This window comes from Apis laboriosa, unplaced genomic scaffold (genome assembly GCF_014066325.1).
Source record: "Apis laboriosa isolate Shangri-la unplaced genomic scaffold, ASM1406632v1 scaffold25_cov139, whole genome shotgun sequence".
Taxonomy (NCBI): Eukaryota; Metazoa; Arthropoda; class Insecta; order Hymenoptera; family Apidae; genus Apis; species Apis laboriosa.
The window spans coordinates 727,057-742,469 of record NW_025222552.1 but is presented as its reverse complement, the minus strand read 5'-3'; the positions used below and the strand labels follow the sequence as shown (position 1 = coordinate 742,469).

The window sequence follows — 15,413 nt, the reverse complement described above, 5'->3', positions numbered from 1 at the left end:
TATATTATAAGTAAAATAATAAAATTTTATAAGTATTTAATATTCGTTGTATTGTTTAAATGTTATACAACTCTTATATTTTTGTTTTGAAATTTTTGAGACATATGTATTTCATTACTATAAAAATGATATCAATTATAAAAATTAATATATAATAAATATATAATATTTAATTTCAATTTTTTTTGTAACTATAATTAGCTTTAAAAAATACTTTTTAAAGTTAGTAAGTAACTAATTATTATTTTTCTTTAATAATTGATAAAAAAAATATTAATTTGTTGTTCTTAATATAAATTTAAAAGTATAAAAACAAAAATATAATATTCTCTTAAAAATATATATAGAACAGTTTGTACTCATATTATCCTTATTCTTTTCTTATTAATGAACTAAAATATAGTATTGAGTATGCCATCTAAAGAATCATTTCGTGGCCTATACGAATTGCATGCAGAACGGACAGGCAAGAGGTAAGCAATAGAACAGTGTAGTTCGTCGCCATTTTGTTTATTTTCACGTAAAAGAGATTTGAGAGACGATCATCAAAGCAGATCGTTCTATCTTTTTTCGTGAAAACATCAGCTGAGTGTTTCAGTAATCAAATTAAAAAACTGGAAACACTGATAAAAAAATTTGTTAGCACGGAGAATTATTGGCAGAGGTTGGAAAGAGTATTAAGATCGAAACATAGTGGAGCTGAAGTTTGCAAGAAGTACGTAGATTTCACGATTAGTAGCGCGCCGGTCCCGCGGTGCGGAAACCGTTTCTCGGATCGGTCGAGAAAGAGTGAGGGAGTACAAAGTGAAAAGTGTGAGCAAGATAGATACTACAGGAATAAGAAAAGAAATAGTTGTAGCGACAAAAGCAGGGACAACGTAGAAATTACGAAGATATTGCACAAGGGTGGAATATATGTTGTGGGCGTCCCCCGAAAAAGCGGGGGCATTTGATAGCCGCAGAAATTGGGCTCATCACAAGTAAATATCAATCGTCGTGTGGTAAAACGACATCGCTCTCAAGTCGTAGTAGTGACGCGAACCCGGTTACGATTGGAATTGAACAAGTACAAGAGCAAAATTTGCTTGAGCAAAAATCTTCCGTCCCTGACGAAAATAATCAGTTTATTGAACGACAACAGTCAATTTTTGCTCGCAATTCGTACATAGTTACATCAGTTAAATTAACTTCAGAAGTAACCTCGACGGCGGAAGCCGCCTCCGAGGTTCCCGGCGCAATCAAGACGACCATCAATATCGGCATTGCGATGAACCACGTTAACGATCAAGAAAATCTTAAACAACTCAACCTGGCACCAGTTCAGGTTAATGAAGTTGAAGAAATGGATACACAAGAAGGAGGTACAATTTTCATTCATTTGTAATAGTTTATTTAATTTTTATAATTTTAAATTAGTTTCATATGTTTTGATTTTTATATTGAAGGTTATGGAAAATACTTCGAACATTATACGTTAATATGAACATTTTATAATAAATTTTGTTTCCATATGTATGTATATTTATTTTAAATAGAATTTAAAATAAGAAAATTAAAATAAAAATTATATTGAATTTATAATTAAAAATATAAATAATTATTGCAATTTGAATATTTTATATTATATTATGTTAATATAATTTGCAAAGATATTACATTTTGAATAATTTTGACTTAATATTAGATTATTAATTTATTATATAGTTACAATTTATATTAAAAAAAATAAAATTAAAAGTTATATATGTAATATCCAATTATTTATATCTTTTATAATAGATTTAGAATATCAATTATAAGAATTATAAGAATTATAAGAATATCAATACATAATATCTAATATATACATATTAGATACATATAAATAAAAAAAAAAAATATATATATATAGTATATAGTATGTATAAAAAATATTACAAATTATTTAAAATGTGATAAAAAAAAATAAAATGAAAATATTTTAGATAAATTATTTTAAATATATTTTATATAATTTATAATTTATTTTTTTTTTTTTTACTATATTAATAGAAATATTTTGAATATATTTTAATTTTTTTAACAATTTATAAATGTGTAGTTCTTCATTTGGTAAAAACATTCATTTGTTATTTAATTATGTCAAAATGATTAAAATCAGACACAGCATTTTTCACTAAGTATTTGTATAAATTACCACATGGATATTTCTGTAAATCATTTTATTAAGATTATAAAATTTTAATTAAATTTTTTAGTTTCATATTTAATGTTATCTATCTAGGTAATCTACAGCACAAAAGTATTTATTATATTTGGTAATGTGCGATCTTTCATGTATAAAAAATATAAAGTACACTAATGTTAAAAATTTATATATCATATATAAAACAGTGCATAACTCATCGTAAAATGTAATTTTATCCATTCAATTTATTTTTAAATTTCTAAAAGCTTTTTTCAAAAAGCAATTTTTTAAAAATTTTGCAGTAATAGATGTCTTAACCTTCTAGAAACACCAAATGATGGTGGAGGAGATGGCAATGATACTAGTCCTATGAACGGAGAATCAGAATTAGCTTGTATAGTTCAAGATCAAGAAATGGAGGAAGGTAGGAAAAAAAATATTTTTAAAGAATTTATTTTATTGATAATATTTTTGATTCTGAATTAAATATAATATTTAACTTTATATAAAAAATATATATAATTAATAATTTATATTTTATAATTTAATAATTTTTATATTAACAATTAATTTCATACAAATTTTAATAAAAAATACTATAATTTTTTATTTTTAATAGATTATTTAAATTATATTAACAATTAAGTTTATAGAAAAGAACTCAAAAATTATAGTTTATAATATTATAATTTGTAGTAAATAATAAAATAACATAATTTTTTTATATAATCTTCAGAAAACTTCTGTTATAATAATAAAAATTTAAATATACTTTAATAAGAAACAGTTATTAATATAAAATATAATTAAATAGCATTTTATGTAAATAAGAAAAAATAAAATTTTTTAATTCTTTTATTATACATTTTCAAATAAAAAAATAAAAAATCATTTATATTATTTAAAAATTGTTTAATGTTTCTTTTCTTCAATATATTATAAAATTTGAAAATATTAGTTATGAATTATTAAAATAGATTAATTAGTATAGTTATTAAAATAATTATTATAATATCTTAAATTAAAAAAAAATTTTTTAAATTTTAATTTTTTCGTTTTTTTAAATTTTATTAATATTTTTTTAATAGACGAAGCAAGATCAGAAGCAACATTTCGCTATACAGTGGAAAATCTTTCTAAAATGAAAGAAACTCAGTTATCACCTCCATGTTATGTTCGTAATTTACCATGGAAGATAATGGTAATGCCAAGATCAAGTCAAACACAAGATAGAGCTCCTCAAAAATCACTTGGTTTCTTCTTGCAATGTAATGGAGAAAGCGAATCATCGTGGAGTTGTTATGCAGTTGCAGATCTTCGATTACTTTCTTGTAAGGAAGGACAGGAACCATTTAGTAGAAGTTAGTATATTAATATATTTATATATTAATATATTAATATATAATCTATATCACATTTTATTTCCAGTAAATTATTGATTAATTTCATTTAATTTTTAATTTTTTAGATTTTATATATTATAACTTCTCATATTATTATATATTTTAAAATATATTTAAGTATAATTCTCATTTTAGAGATTCAACATCTTTTCTATAGTAAAGAAAATGATTGGGGATTTAGTCATTTTATGACATGGCAAGATGTTTTGGATCCTGATAAAGGTTTTATTAAAGATGATTCTATTACACTTGAGGTTAGTGATGTTATAAATATTTAAAAAAAAATAATATAAAAATTTTGTTTTAAATTTAAATATACAGATTTTTAAATTTTTCATTATTTACTATATGCTCATGTTATTTAATTTAAATTATTTTCAATTAAAATATGATGAAATTTTTAACTTTTTGATTCTTTTATAAACTAATTTTTCAAATTAGATTTATGAGATAAATATCATTAAATAAATATCATTAGTTTCTATTCCACATTCATTTTTCTATAAAATTTTTAAAAATTATATTAAATATATTTAAATTGTTTTTAAATTGTTTTTATAATATTATAAAAATATTATAATATTTATTTCTTTAAAATAGGTTCATGTCATGGCTGATGCTCCACATGGTGTCAGTTGGGATAGTAAAAAGCATACAGGATTTGTAGGTTTAAAAAATCAAGGTGCTACATGCTATATGAATTCTTTGCTTCAAACTTTGTATTTTACTAATCAGGTAAATTAATAAAATCATTTTAAATATTTGAAAATTTGTAAATTAAATTTATAATTTAAAATTTATTACAATGCATATTGTGTATATTATATTAATATAAAATAATAGTGGAACACAACAAAATATGGATATTATGAGATTATCAGGTTAGCTCAAGTAAAATAAATTTTACAATATTTTTCAAAATTAATAAGCAATTTTATTTTTTAGAGTCTAAAATTTTTGTAATTGCAATGCAAATATTTAGTCATTTACTTTTTTTATATTTTCAGTTACGTAAAGCAGTCTACAAAATGCCGACTGAAAGTGATGATTCTAGTAAAAGTGTTGCTTTGGCTTTACAAAGGGTATTTCATGAATTGCAATTCTCTGATAAACCAGTAGGTACAAAAAAATTAACTAAAAGTTTTGGTTGGGAAACATTGGATTCTTTTATGCAACATGATGTACAAGAATTTTTACGTGTGGTAAGGAATTAATACTGTTAAGGAATTAGTTTATTATTATAACTTATTATACTATTAGTTTATTATTATTATTAATTTATTATAATTATTATAAAACTTATAATATCTTTAACATATTAATTTAAAATATCTTAACTTAATAATTATTTATCTCTGTAAATAGATAATGGATTTTTATTATTATTAATTATTTTATTATTATTATTATATATTTTATTATTATTATTATATATTTATATTATTATTATTATTATATATTTTTACTAATAATTATTATAGCTTTTAGATAAGTTGGAAAGTAAAATGAAAGGTACATGTGTAGAAGGTACAGTGCCAAAATTATTTGAAGGAAAAATGGTGTCATTTATCAAGTGTAAAAATATTGATTATAAATCAACTAGGGTTGAAACTTTCTATGATATACAATTAAATATTAAAGGAAAGAAAAATAGTAAGTAATATATGTGAAGAAATCTTTTAATTAGATAAAAATTTCATGTTTTTTGTGTTATATAAAATATTATATTATATTAAAAATTAATTTTAGTTTATGAGTCGTTTAATGATTATGTGAGTACTGAAAGTCTGGATGGTGATAATAAATATGATGCGGGAGAAAATGGTTTACAAGAGGCGGAAAAAGGTGTTATCTTTTCGTCATTTCCACCAGTATTGCATTTACATTTAATGCGATTTCAATATGATCCAGTTACAGATTGTTCTGTGAAATTTAATGATAGGTAAGTTATTATTATATATATAAATAAGTTATTATTATGTAAAATTTATTTTTTATTATATTTTTAATCTTTATAAATTTATATATTATTTTATTAAGGTTTGAATTTTATGAAAAAATAAGTCTTGGCAAATATTTACAAAATAAAGAAACAACAAGTGCAGATTACACATTGCATGCAGTCTTAGTTCATAGTGGAGATAATCATGGTGGACATTATGTTGTATTTATCAATCCAGCTGGTGATGGAAAAGTATGTGTAGTTTTTATATTATACATAAATATGAAAATATAGAATAATAAAATAATTATATTATATTAAAATAATTTATAATTTTATAATTAATTTATAATTTATAATTTATAATTTTGTTCCTAATAGCATATATCGTTTATGTGTTTTATTTTTATTAAAAATAATTTTATATATTTTTCAATTTAATTTTGTTTTTAAATAATTTTAAGTAATAATTCCATGCAAATGGAATACCATTGATTATGTATACTCAATCTTGAAACAGTGGTGCAAATTCGACGATGATGTCGTCTCAAGGTGTACAAAACAAGAAGCTATTGAACATAATTATGGTGGTCAAGATGAGGATATGTCTATAGCTGTGAAACATTGTACGAATGCCTATATGTTGGTGTACATAAGGGACTCTGAGTTGGAAAACGTCTTACAAGAAGTTAAGGAAGAGGATATACCTCAAGAGGTCAGAAACGTCCTACAAAGAGAGCTTTCCCAGGAGTTGAGCGACCTTGAACGTGACAAAGACGCGACTGACTCAATTAAAGACTCACATACAGAGACTACGACTCTTCGTCCGTGCACGCAAAATTCTCGAAATCCAAATCTCTATATTCATGATTTTTAAAAAAATGGAAAGAGTTGTAAATTGGTTGAATTTTTTCCAACAAAACTTTCCATTTCTTAAATATGTTTTGAGCTAATTTTAGCTCATAACATAGAAAATCATTAAATTCATAAAACATTACATCAAGTTAAATACGAAGATGAAATGAGTTTAATAACATAGGAACATATTCGAATAGATTCAATATTTTGGATATATGAATTAAATCAGAAAATAATATCTACAAATTAAATTTAATAAATTAATATTTTTTTTAGCACCTATACATACATATATATATATTTTCAAATATTTGTTATAAAATTTCTCTTAATATTTTTTAATAACCAGAAATTTATAGCGTTATCAGCTTCATGCTGTTATATCACCAAATGTTGATATTGTATACATTGTCTCCATTTTCAGGTACATGTTGCATGTAATATGTCACACTTTGTGTGACGTAAAGTGTTACGCGCGCATTATTTTGCTGATATTTATTTTATATTTAAAAAAGAGGAAAAAATTCTTTACGTCATACATCGAATTAAAGTTTATATACAAAAATATTTTGTTCTAATATGATTAATCAATTAATTAATCAATGTAAAATGTTATATTACAGTTGTCTGAAATGTATATTATCAGTAGATCTTTACTAATTAATGTTATATATAGAGATTTGTTTTATTCAAATGAAAGTATTTTTATCTTTTCGACAGAGGATTTTTTTGTATGGACGATTGAGTCATGTAAAAATGAAATTTTTGTTGATTCTTCTAATTTATTTTTTTCATTACTTACAAATTTTATATTTATATATTAGTTGTCTAAAGATTATACAGCTATAATTAATGTACGCGTTGCACTTCAGGTATTTTAAAAATTGCAATCGGGTTGGCATAAATCTGATTATTAGGCTATTATCATGATGAGCCTTAGAATCGTTTTGAAATGTTTATTGTAATAAATATTGTATGATATTATACCTAAAAAAATAATTGTATTGTAGTATTCTAAAGCTTTGGGTAACAAATGCACAGACATATCGCAAAATAGGTTGAAAATGTGTGAATAATTATAAGAAAAATACTGGCAGGAAAGACTTATTAGTTAATAGAGTGAAATAATTATTCAAAATCTGATTTGAAATAATGAGTTTTAAACTCATGAAATAGATAATATTGTGGAAAAAGAGAAAATGAATTATGAGTAGGATTTATTAATGTCTGTTTCTTCCTTAATACGTCTTCTAAGGTGTATTTGTTATTTAATGAAGATTTAGTGAGTGAGGTGAAATGTGATTTATATTAATCAAATTTATGATTTTTATGAATTAATATTTTGAATCAACGTTAATAATAAAATTAGGATATCGAACCTTGTAATAAGGTCTAAATCAATTAATCGAGTCGTTAATTCATTAAATTTTGTCAATGTTAATAGTCAGTATCACCATTAACAGATGCTATCTATTTATTTGTTGTTACATATTAATAAATAGAAAAATTCAATGCCTCATGAACAAAGTGAATATATATATATATATATATTTCACAATAACTATAAAATACCTATATAATATTAATCTTTATCTTAGATATAAAATTAATGAAAAGATATAGAATAAACTATTGAATACTAGAGAATTTCAAACATTAAAATCACATTAGTTAATTTGCTACCATCTTTATATTTTACTTGTTAAAAGTATAGCTATATTATTATTTAAAACATCCGCATAATAATAATTCAAATGTGAAGCATCTCCACACTACTATAGTTATACATTACATTTTTATTATTATTTGGCATAAATGATGGTCATGTATTTTGATAAATATTCATAATATACAAGTATGATAATTGAGATTTGTACATACTGTTTATCAGTATTTATATTATTATATTATTCTTATTTTAACAAAAAATATATTTTTAATATGAAACTTTATATAAAATAAGACTCAGTTAAATTTAATTAAGTTCGAAACAGTAATTAAATTTTTTCGAACAATATTACACTTTTTTTTCAGAATTGATTCAAATATAATTCATTAAACAAAAGGATATTATAGAATATAGAGTTATAATTAAACAAAATAGAACGCATTACACAGTCATGGTCAAGATCTGAGGGGATGTTGAAAAAAAAAAAAGAAATTAGCAATGAAAATTTCACTATCTATAATTTTTGTCTTATTTTTAATAATATTATTAAATATTATGAGAACTTAGTTGTTGAGATTTTTTTGATTAAACTAAATCTAATCATGACATGAAAATGGATTCATTTTATTAATAATTAAAATTCAATATTATCTATAGTTATTTATAATGATTTGAACATTAAAACTATTACATTATGTTTCATTCTATTATATATGTTTCACTATTACATTATGAATTCATTCTAATTGAAAGTATCTCAACAATTCATGATACAATTTTCATAAAAATTAAATGAAAATTAAAGAAAATAAATTTTTCTTTATTGCATGATATTTTCCTTTTTTTTTTTTTGTATTTCTGCTAATGTTTATCTTATTTTTTTTTCATTATATCTATTTTTATTTTATCTATCCAAAATCAAATCTGAAATCAAAAACAAAGACTAGAAGATTGAATAATGAGAAAAGAATGGGGATAAGTGTAAATTATTTAATAGATCAGATTTTAATAAAATTTAACTGAGCATATATTTTAATCAAAATTTAAAACTAATCTATAGATAAAATAAAAATATTAGGAAATTTATAGGATTATAATTTAATAAATTTTATAAATTATTATAACCATTAAAAATCATCCCTGTGATTCATTAATATTTTAAATATTATATTTATTTTTTAATATTATTTGTATTAATTTATGAAGTATGTAACCATCATTCACAGCTGAATAATTTTCATTGTGTAATTGTTTGACGTAGTAGTCTGTATTGCGGCAGATGAACAAAATTAAAATTATATAAAGGACAAACAAAATTCATTCTTTTGATGTTTCGAATACTATTTGTTCTCGAATCTCAAAAGCATGATACTAGTACACTGCTTTTCTAAAAGTTTAAATTTTAGAAGACAGATGAGGAAAAATTACCAATGAGATGAATTTAGTACATATATGGATAATTTTAATTTTGTTGGTCTAGCTGGTGGAGAGGCTGCAAGAGGAGAAGAGGCTGGAACAAATACGAAGAAAGGAAAGAACAGAAGCATACTTGTATATAACCGTCAACGTCCTTCTTGAGGATAATTTTGACGGTCACCAAGGGAATGACTTGTATGATCCAGAACATGCTTTGTATCGTGTATTTCGCGTACGTAAGCAGTGTACCTTGCACGAGTTTCTCGAATTGCTGAGTGATAGCTTGGTAAGTGTTGAAAAATTTTTCATGCTATTGCTCTCATCATATTATATTAAAATATATTAGTATCGATATTTTCTTTTATCGATATTTTTAATTATTTGATTGAAATATTGGTGTGACTTCATAATACGTGCTGCTATTTGATTATATATTATATTGTTGTGATCATCTACAAATACGGTAGGTGATTGAAAACTTATACTTAAGAGTAACAAGATTTTATGGAGTTAAAATATTATGAAATTGAAATAATTAATCTTGTGGAATTCATTCTATTTCTACAGAAATATCCAATAGAGCAAATTCGTCTATGGCCATTGAATGTACGTTCAAATCAAACTTGTAGACCAATGCCAATTGAATTAGAAAATGATCTTCAAAAATCTATTTATCAATGCGCGGAAAACCCGAATGTTTGGAATGTATTTGTTGAACTTGTTCCTCCAGATTCTGATTTAACAGCATTACCACCTTTCGATAAAGATACTGATGTTCTCTTATTTTTTAAATTATATGATCCTAAAAATAAAAAGATTCATTACTGTGGACATCATTATATGCCTGTCACAGCTAAAGTCCGTAAGTTTTATTTTAATTAATTTTCTTTTCTTAATTTGTTTTTTATTTTTTATTTAATATTATTTTATCAATATTAAAAGTAATAAAAAAAATTTATATAATTTATATATTTATATAATTTATATAATTATTGTTTGTAATATTTATAGATTTTCTGGAAATATTTTAATTAAATATTAATTTAGAATTCAATTGTTAGTTAATAATTTATTTTTTATCTCACAGCAGTAAGAAATAATTATTATTATGATTTTATGCAGAGGAACTTATACCAATTTTAAATGAGAGAGCTGGTTTTCCACCTGATACGGAATTAGCTCTTTATGAAGAAATTAAGCCAAATTTGGTAGAAAAAATAGATAATCTAACAGAACCATTAGAAAAAGTTCTTGAAGAATTAATGGATGGAGATATTATTGTTTTTCAAAAAGAAGGAGACAATCAAATGTATGAGCTTCCAACATGTAGAGAATATTTTAAGTAAGTTAGGATTGCTTACGAAATTTGATATTTTTCACAAAAAATCTAACATGAAAATTTTATATTTTAGAGATCTATTTCATAGAGTAGAAGTTACATTTTGTGATAAAACGATTCCTAATGATACTGGTTTTACAATGGAACTTTCATTAAGAATGACATATGACCAAATGGCAAGAGCTGTGGCACAGAGACTTGGTACAGATCCTTATCTTCTGCAGTTCTTTAAATGTCAAACGTAAGAAAATATAATGTAATATTTAATATTATAATTATAATTTATATAAATATATATTTATTATTATTTTTATTAATTATAATATAATTAATATTATAATTAAATTTACATATATAAATATTATATTTTTTATATTTCAGTTACAAAGATTCACCTGGACATCCATTAAAATGTACATTTGAAGGTTCATTGAAAGATTTGGTTTCTTACTGTAAACCTAAAGCGAAAAAATTATATTATCAACAGCTTAGTATTAGAGTAAATGAACTTGAAAATAAAAAGCAATTCAAATGTATATGGGTTGGTCCATCTCTTAAAGAAGAAAAGGAAATTATTCTTTATCCTAACAAAAACGGAACAGTAGCAACATTGCTTGAAGAAGCTAAAAAACAAGTAGAATTATCAGAAAATGGATCCGGAAAATTAAGGATATTAGAAATTAATTCTAGTAAAGTCTCACCTGGTCCAAGAGAAGATGTACCTTTAGATAACTTAAATACATCTGGTACAAAATTATACAGGATAGAAGAAATTCCAAATGATGAATTAAATTTGGCAGATGATGAAATGTTGGTTCCTGTTGCACATTTCCATAAAGATATTTTTTCAACATTTGGTATTCCCTTTTTCTTTAAAATCAAACATGTAAGTATAATAACAAAAAAAATTTCTAAATAAATAATTTAATTTCAGTTACAAATATTTTTATTTGTATCTACATAGGGTGAGCCTTTTCCAAAAATGAAGGAAAGATTATTGAAGAAATTGGGAGTACAGGAAAAAGAATTCGAAAAGGTAGGCATCCTAATCTAATTTTATTTGATATTTTATGAGAATTCATAAAAAAACTTTGAAGTTTAAGTTCGCGGTGGTAACAATGGGTAAACCACACTTTATTATGGATTCGCCAGAATATTGCATGGATCTTGCAGATTTTCGTATTCATCCAAATCAAAGTAAGTATTAAAAAGTATTAAAAAAAGAATATATATATATAAATTAATTGATATAAAATATCAGAATAAATGAAACAATGAACTATTTTATAATAAAAAAATTTTAAATTGACATAGATGAAAAATAAATTTTGTAGTTTATCCACTTTTAAATGCAGGCACATCGCCACTTAGGCCTTGGCTTGGCCTAGAACACGTCAACAAAGCGCCAAAGCGCTCTCGTATCAACTACCTCGAAAAGGCCATTAAAATTTACAATTAAATTTTCATCATACGAAAAAGAATAAAATTAGGCAGCCACTCATATAATTTATACGACTCTATAGTAAGAAAGCAACGTCTGATATACGATGGTTGGAAATGCGTTTGTATTCGGTTCTTCAGCCAGATAGTACACAGTTTTAATATTATGATCATGTTAACGAAAGGTAAATTTACGCTTTGTATACGATGGATTAAGAGACTGTAATGACCCTGCAATGATACTTTATGCATCATGGAAGTTCTCCCTTTCGAATCGACAGGGATTTTACGTAATGGCTGGATCGATGGTACTACATTGATTCCACTATGCTCCAACAATGGATTAGACACTTCTCTCTACGAAATCAATTTTTATGTTTGTAAATATTTTGCTGATCAATGGCAATTATTTAACAAATATTTTTGAAAACACTGTTTTCATTACATTCGAGTCTGTCAAGAACAAGAATTTATTTAAATGCATATTTTAGTACTAAATAAAGAAATACGGATAACAACTGCAGAATGAAGAAAACTCGTATCAGGAAACAAAAAGGTATTTATAAATATAGCGTACTACTTCTGTACAGTATATTTTTTCTCGAAATTTTAGTTATTTGATCCTGCCACGTAAAATCTTTGTAATTGAATATAACAAGACCCAAAGAAACACTATGTACTGTTCTACGTGATGTAATATTTAATACCCATAATCAGAAAAAAATTGTCTATATATACTCTTATTTTATATCACATTCAGGATGTTTGAAACGCAAACTTATAATTAATATTGTAATCTTACATTCTATATATTTTTTTGCGAAATAATAAATATTAATTAAAATTTTATATCATTTCTTAATGCATTTTTATATATAAAATGTAATTTAATTAAACTTTAATTAAGTAGAACGATATAATTAAATTATATATTTCTTAGCAAAATTATTATTACAAAATATCCATAAAATAATTTCTAAAATTTCTGGATTGTCTTCCAAACATCCTGAAATTTTTTGTTTAAATATTCTTTGTGTGTTTTATGCGTATATATATTTTATTGAGATTCTATGAAATTTTGCAAATATGTAATAATAGATTAACATTAATAACGAAGTAATCTCAATTACAATATCAGAAAAAAAAAAAAGAAAAAACACATTGAATATAGCAAATTCATCACAATTTGAGTAAATTATATAGAATATATTGGAAGATAAAAATTATTTAAAAAGAAGGGTCATTTCACAATTTCATTAATCAAGCTTTTTTTTGTTTTATTAATTATTTCATAATTTTGTTCTTTTATTTTTTATTCACTGCACACTTTACGCGATAACTTGCCACGATATTATTACAAGATTTCTTATTATTTATGAATCATTTTTTATTCAACATTTTCTCCTGTCTGTAACTGTGATTAAAGTCTTTCTTCGAGACGTTTTAATTCATGGCTCCACAATACCTAAGAATGTTACTAAATATTGAGAGAAGATGGAGCGATTTATTCAATTTATTTAATAAATAAATTTTTTTCTAAGAGTTTAGTTTATTATAGTTATTTAAAAAAAAAGAAAGAATTTTAAAGTTCAATACAAAACTCTTAAAATATATCAAGTTGATGATTTTAATTCAAGTTAATTAGTTAGTCTATTAGAATTATTGCTACAACACAATTGGAACGATAATTTATATTGATATATTATATAATTTAAAGAAATGTATTAAATGTAGCTCTTATGAGTATGTTATTATTCTGATGATGCCACGTTTTTTAAAGCGCATTTCAACATCGACGAATAATTACTATAAATTGATAATAAATAAGAAATTTATGCGATGTGCAGTAATATTTACGAAGACTGGACATGCTAGTTGTGAAGATTGCAATATTTTGTAAACCCAAACGTGTACAGCTAGTTTGACTAACTACAGCCGTAATTTTAATCATGTATATGCTTTCATACGTTTCGTTGTAAACATTCAACTGCAGTTGATTATTTTTGTTCTTAAAAATAATTTTAATATATATCCTATTAAAAATTTAGAATTTCTGCAATTATTTTATTATGTGGTTTTGAACAAATTCAAATTTTCTTCGTTCTTTTTTTCTTCTTTTAACTCAAAATTGTTAATCATGAAAAGATAAAATACTAAAGAAATATTAAATAATTTTTAGAATTGAGAAAATTAATAATTTCATTTCTGTAATTAAATTACGTATGAAAATCATTAGTCTGATTCTTTCTAATGATAATTTTTTTGATTTGCTTTTCTGATAAAAGCAATGCAGAAGTTTCGATTGAAGGAATAGCATATATATATATATCTGGAAACTATGAAAATATAAATTACGTTTTATTATTCATATATATATAATTACATATGTATATTAATTGTATACATATACATTTTATTGTTACGTTCCTCAATGAATACTAACAGTAATGATGATTTCGAAGTTGAAGATAGATGAATATCACTTGTGACAATGTTAATAGTAACTATGTATTTTTTGCACTAAATCATATGAAAATTATATTGGAAGAAAATTATTTAAGTTATTGTATTATAATAAAAAATATAAAAATATAACAAAAATATATCAGATTTACATATAATAAATAATCCGCAAAAAATGCACTTCTAATACATGATATGATGCTTGTAATTAATTGTAACGCATTTCTGTTTTTGTACAGCTAATATTGTAGCAGCTGCTCAATTGCGATTGTAAAATTTATCAATAATTTTTCAATAATTTTTTTCTAAGCAAATAAAAAGCAGAATAAAGAAAACTACGGAATAGTTTTAGCGTAAACAAAAGAAAAGATAGTTGATAATAAATAGAATAAAATGAATGTTTTACGATTTTAATCGATTATTTTATTTGACAACAATGTCATATATTTTAATTTCTGTTAATACATTTATGTTAATATTATTTTATTTTTAAGAATTCAAATTACATTTAATATTATAAATTGTTATTAAAAAATTAACTCATGTAAAAATATAAATTTATTAAACTATGTAGTAATACTAAATATAAAATCGAATAGGAATATATTACAAGAAAAATTTATTCTTGAAAACTTTTACACTTGTATATAATTAAATTGATTTAAAAAAAAAAATACAAAAAATATAAGTAGGCCAAGAAACAAAGAACTAAATAT

General features: G+C 23.2%; 1 protein-coding gene across 5 annotated transcripts; it reads left to right on the top strand.

The window, feature by feature from the left end:
- Positions 1 to 481: 481 nt before the first annotated feature.
- Positions 482 to 14,835, top strand: LOC122713626 (ubiquitin carboxyl-terminal hydrolase 7). 5 transcript variants are annotated; one of them, XR_006346515.1, is made up of 19 exons: positions 482 to 1,361; positions 2,493 to 2,591; positions 3,256 to 3,528; positions 3,706 to 3,824; positions 4,171 to 4,305; positions 4,578 to 4,772; positions 5,052 to 5,223; positions 5,320 to 5,512; positions 5,611 to 5,764; positions 6,033 to 6,227; positions 9,520 to 9,741; positions 10,023 to 10,317; positions 10,578 to 10,797; positions 10,868 to 11,035; positions 11,176 to 11,680; positions 11,759 to 11,830; positions 11,892 to 11,991; positions 12,129 to 12,419; positions 12,516 to 14,835. XR_006346515.1 is itself a non-coding variant. In XM_043934248.1 (18 exons), exons 1-18 carry the CDS (start codon positions 1,268 to 1,270, stop codon positions 12,251 to 12,253), a joined length of 3,309 nt encoding a protein of 1,102 aa, XP_043790183.1. In that variant the 5' UTR covers positions 482 to 1,267; the 3' UTR covers positions 12,254 to 14,835. The 5 variants fall into 5 exon arrangements, 4 of the variants coding, with proteins under 4 accessions (XP_043790183.1, XP_043790180.1, XP_043790181.1 ...); XM_043934248.1 differs by having other exon boundaries at positions 11,898 to 11,991; positions 12,150 to 14,835; XM_043934245.1 differs by having other exon boundaries at positions 11,898 to 11,991; positions 12,129 to 14,835.
- Positions 14,836 to 15,413: the final 578 nt, after the last annotated feature.

Excerpts from the sequence above, each read along its gene's own strand:
- LOC122713626 (XM_043934244.1), top strand. The coding sequence starts at position 1,268 with ATGAACCACGTTAACGATCAAGAAAATCTTAAACAACTCAACCTGGCA. Across the intron at positions 5,224-5,319 it reads TATTAAAGGAAAGAAAAATA|TTTATGAGTCGTTTAATGAT; the intron begins GTAAGTAATATA and ends AATTAATTTTAG. Across the intron at positions 5,765-6,032 it reads ATCCAGCTGGTGATGGAAAA|TGGTGCAAATTCGACGATGA; the intron begins GTATGTGTAGTT and ends ATCTTGAAACAG.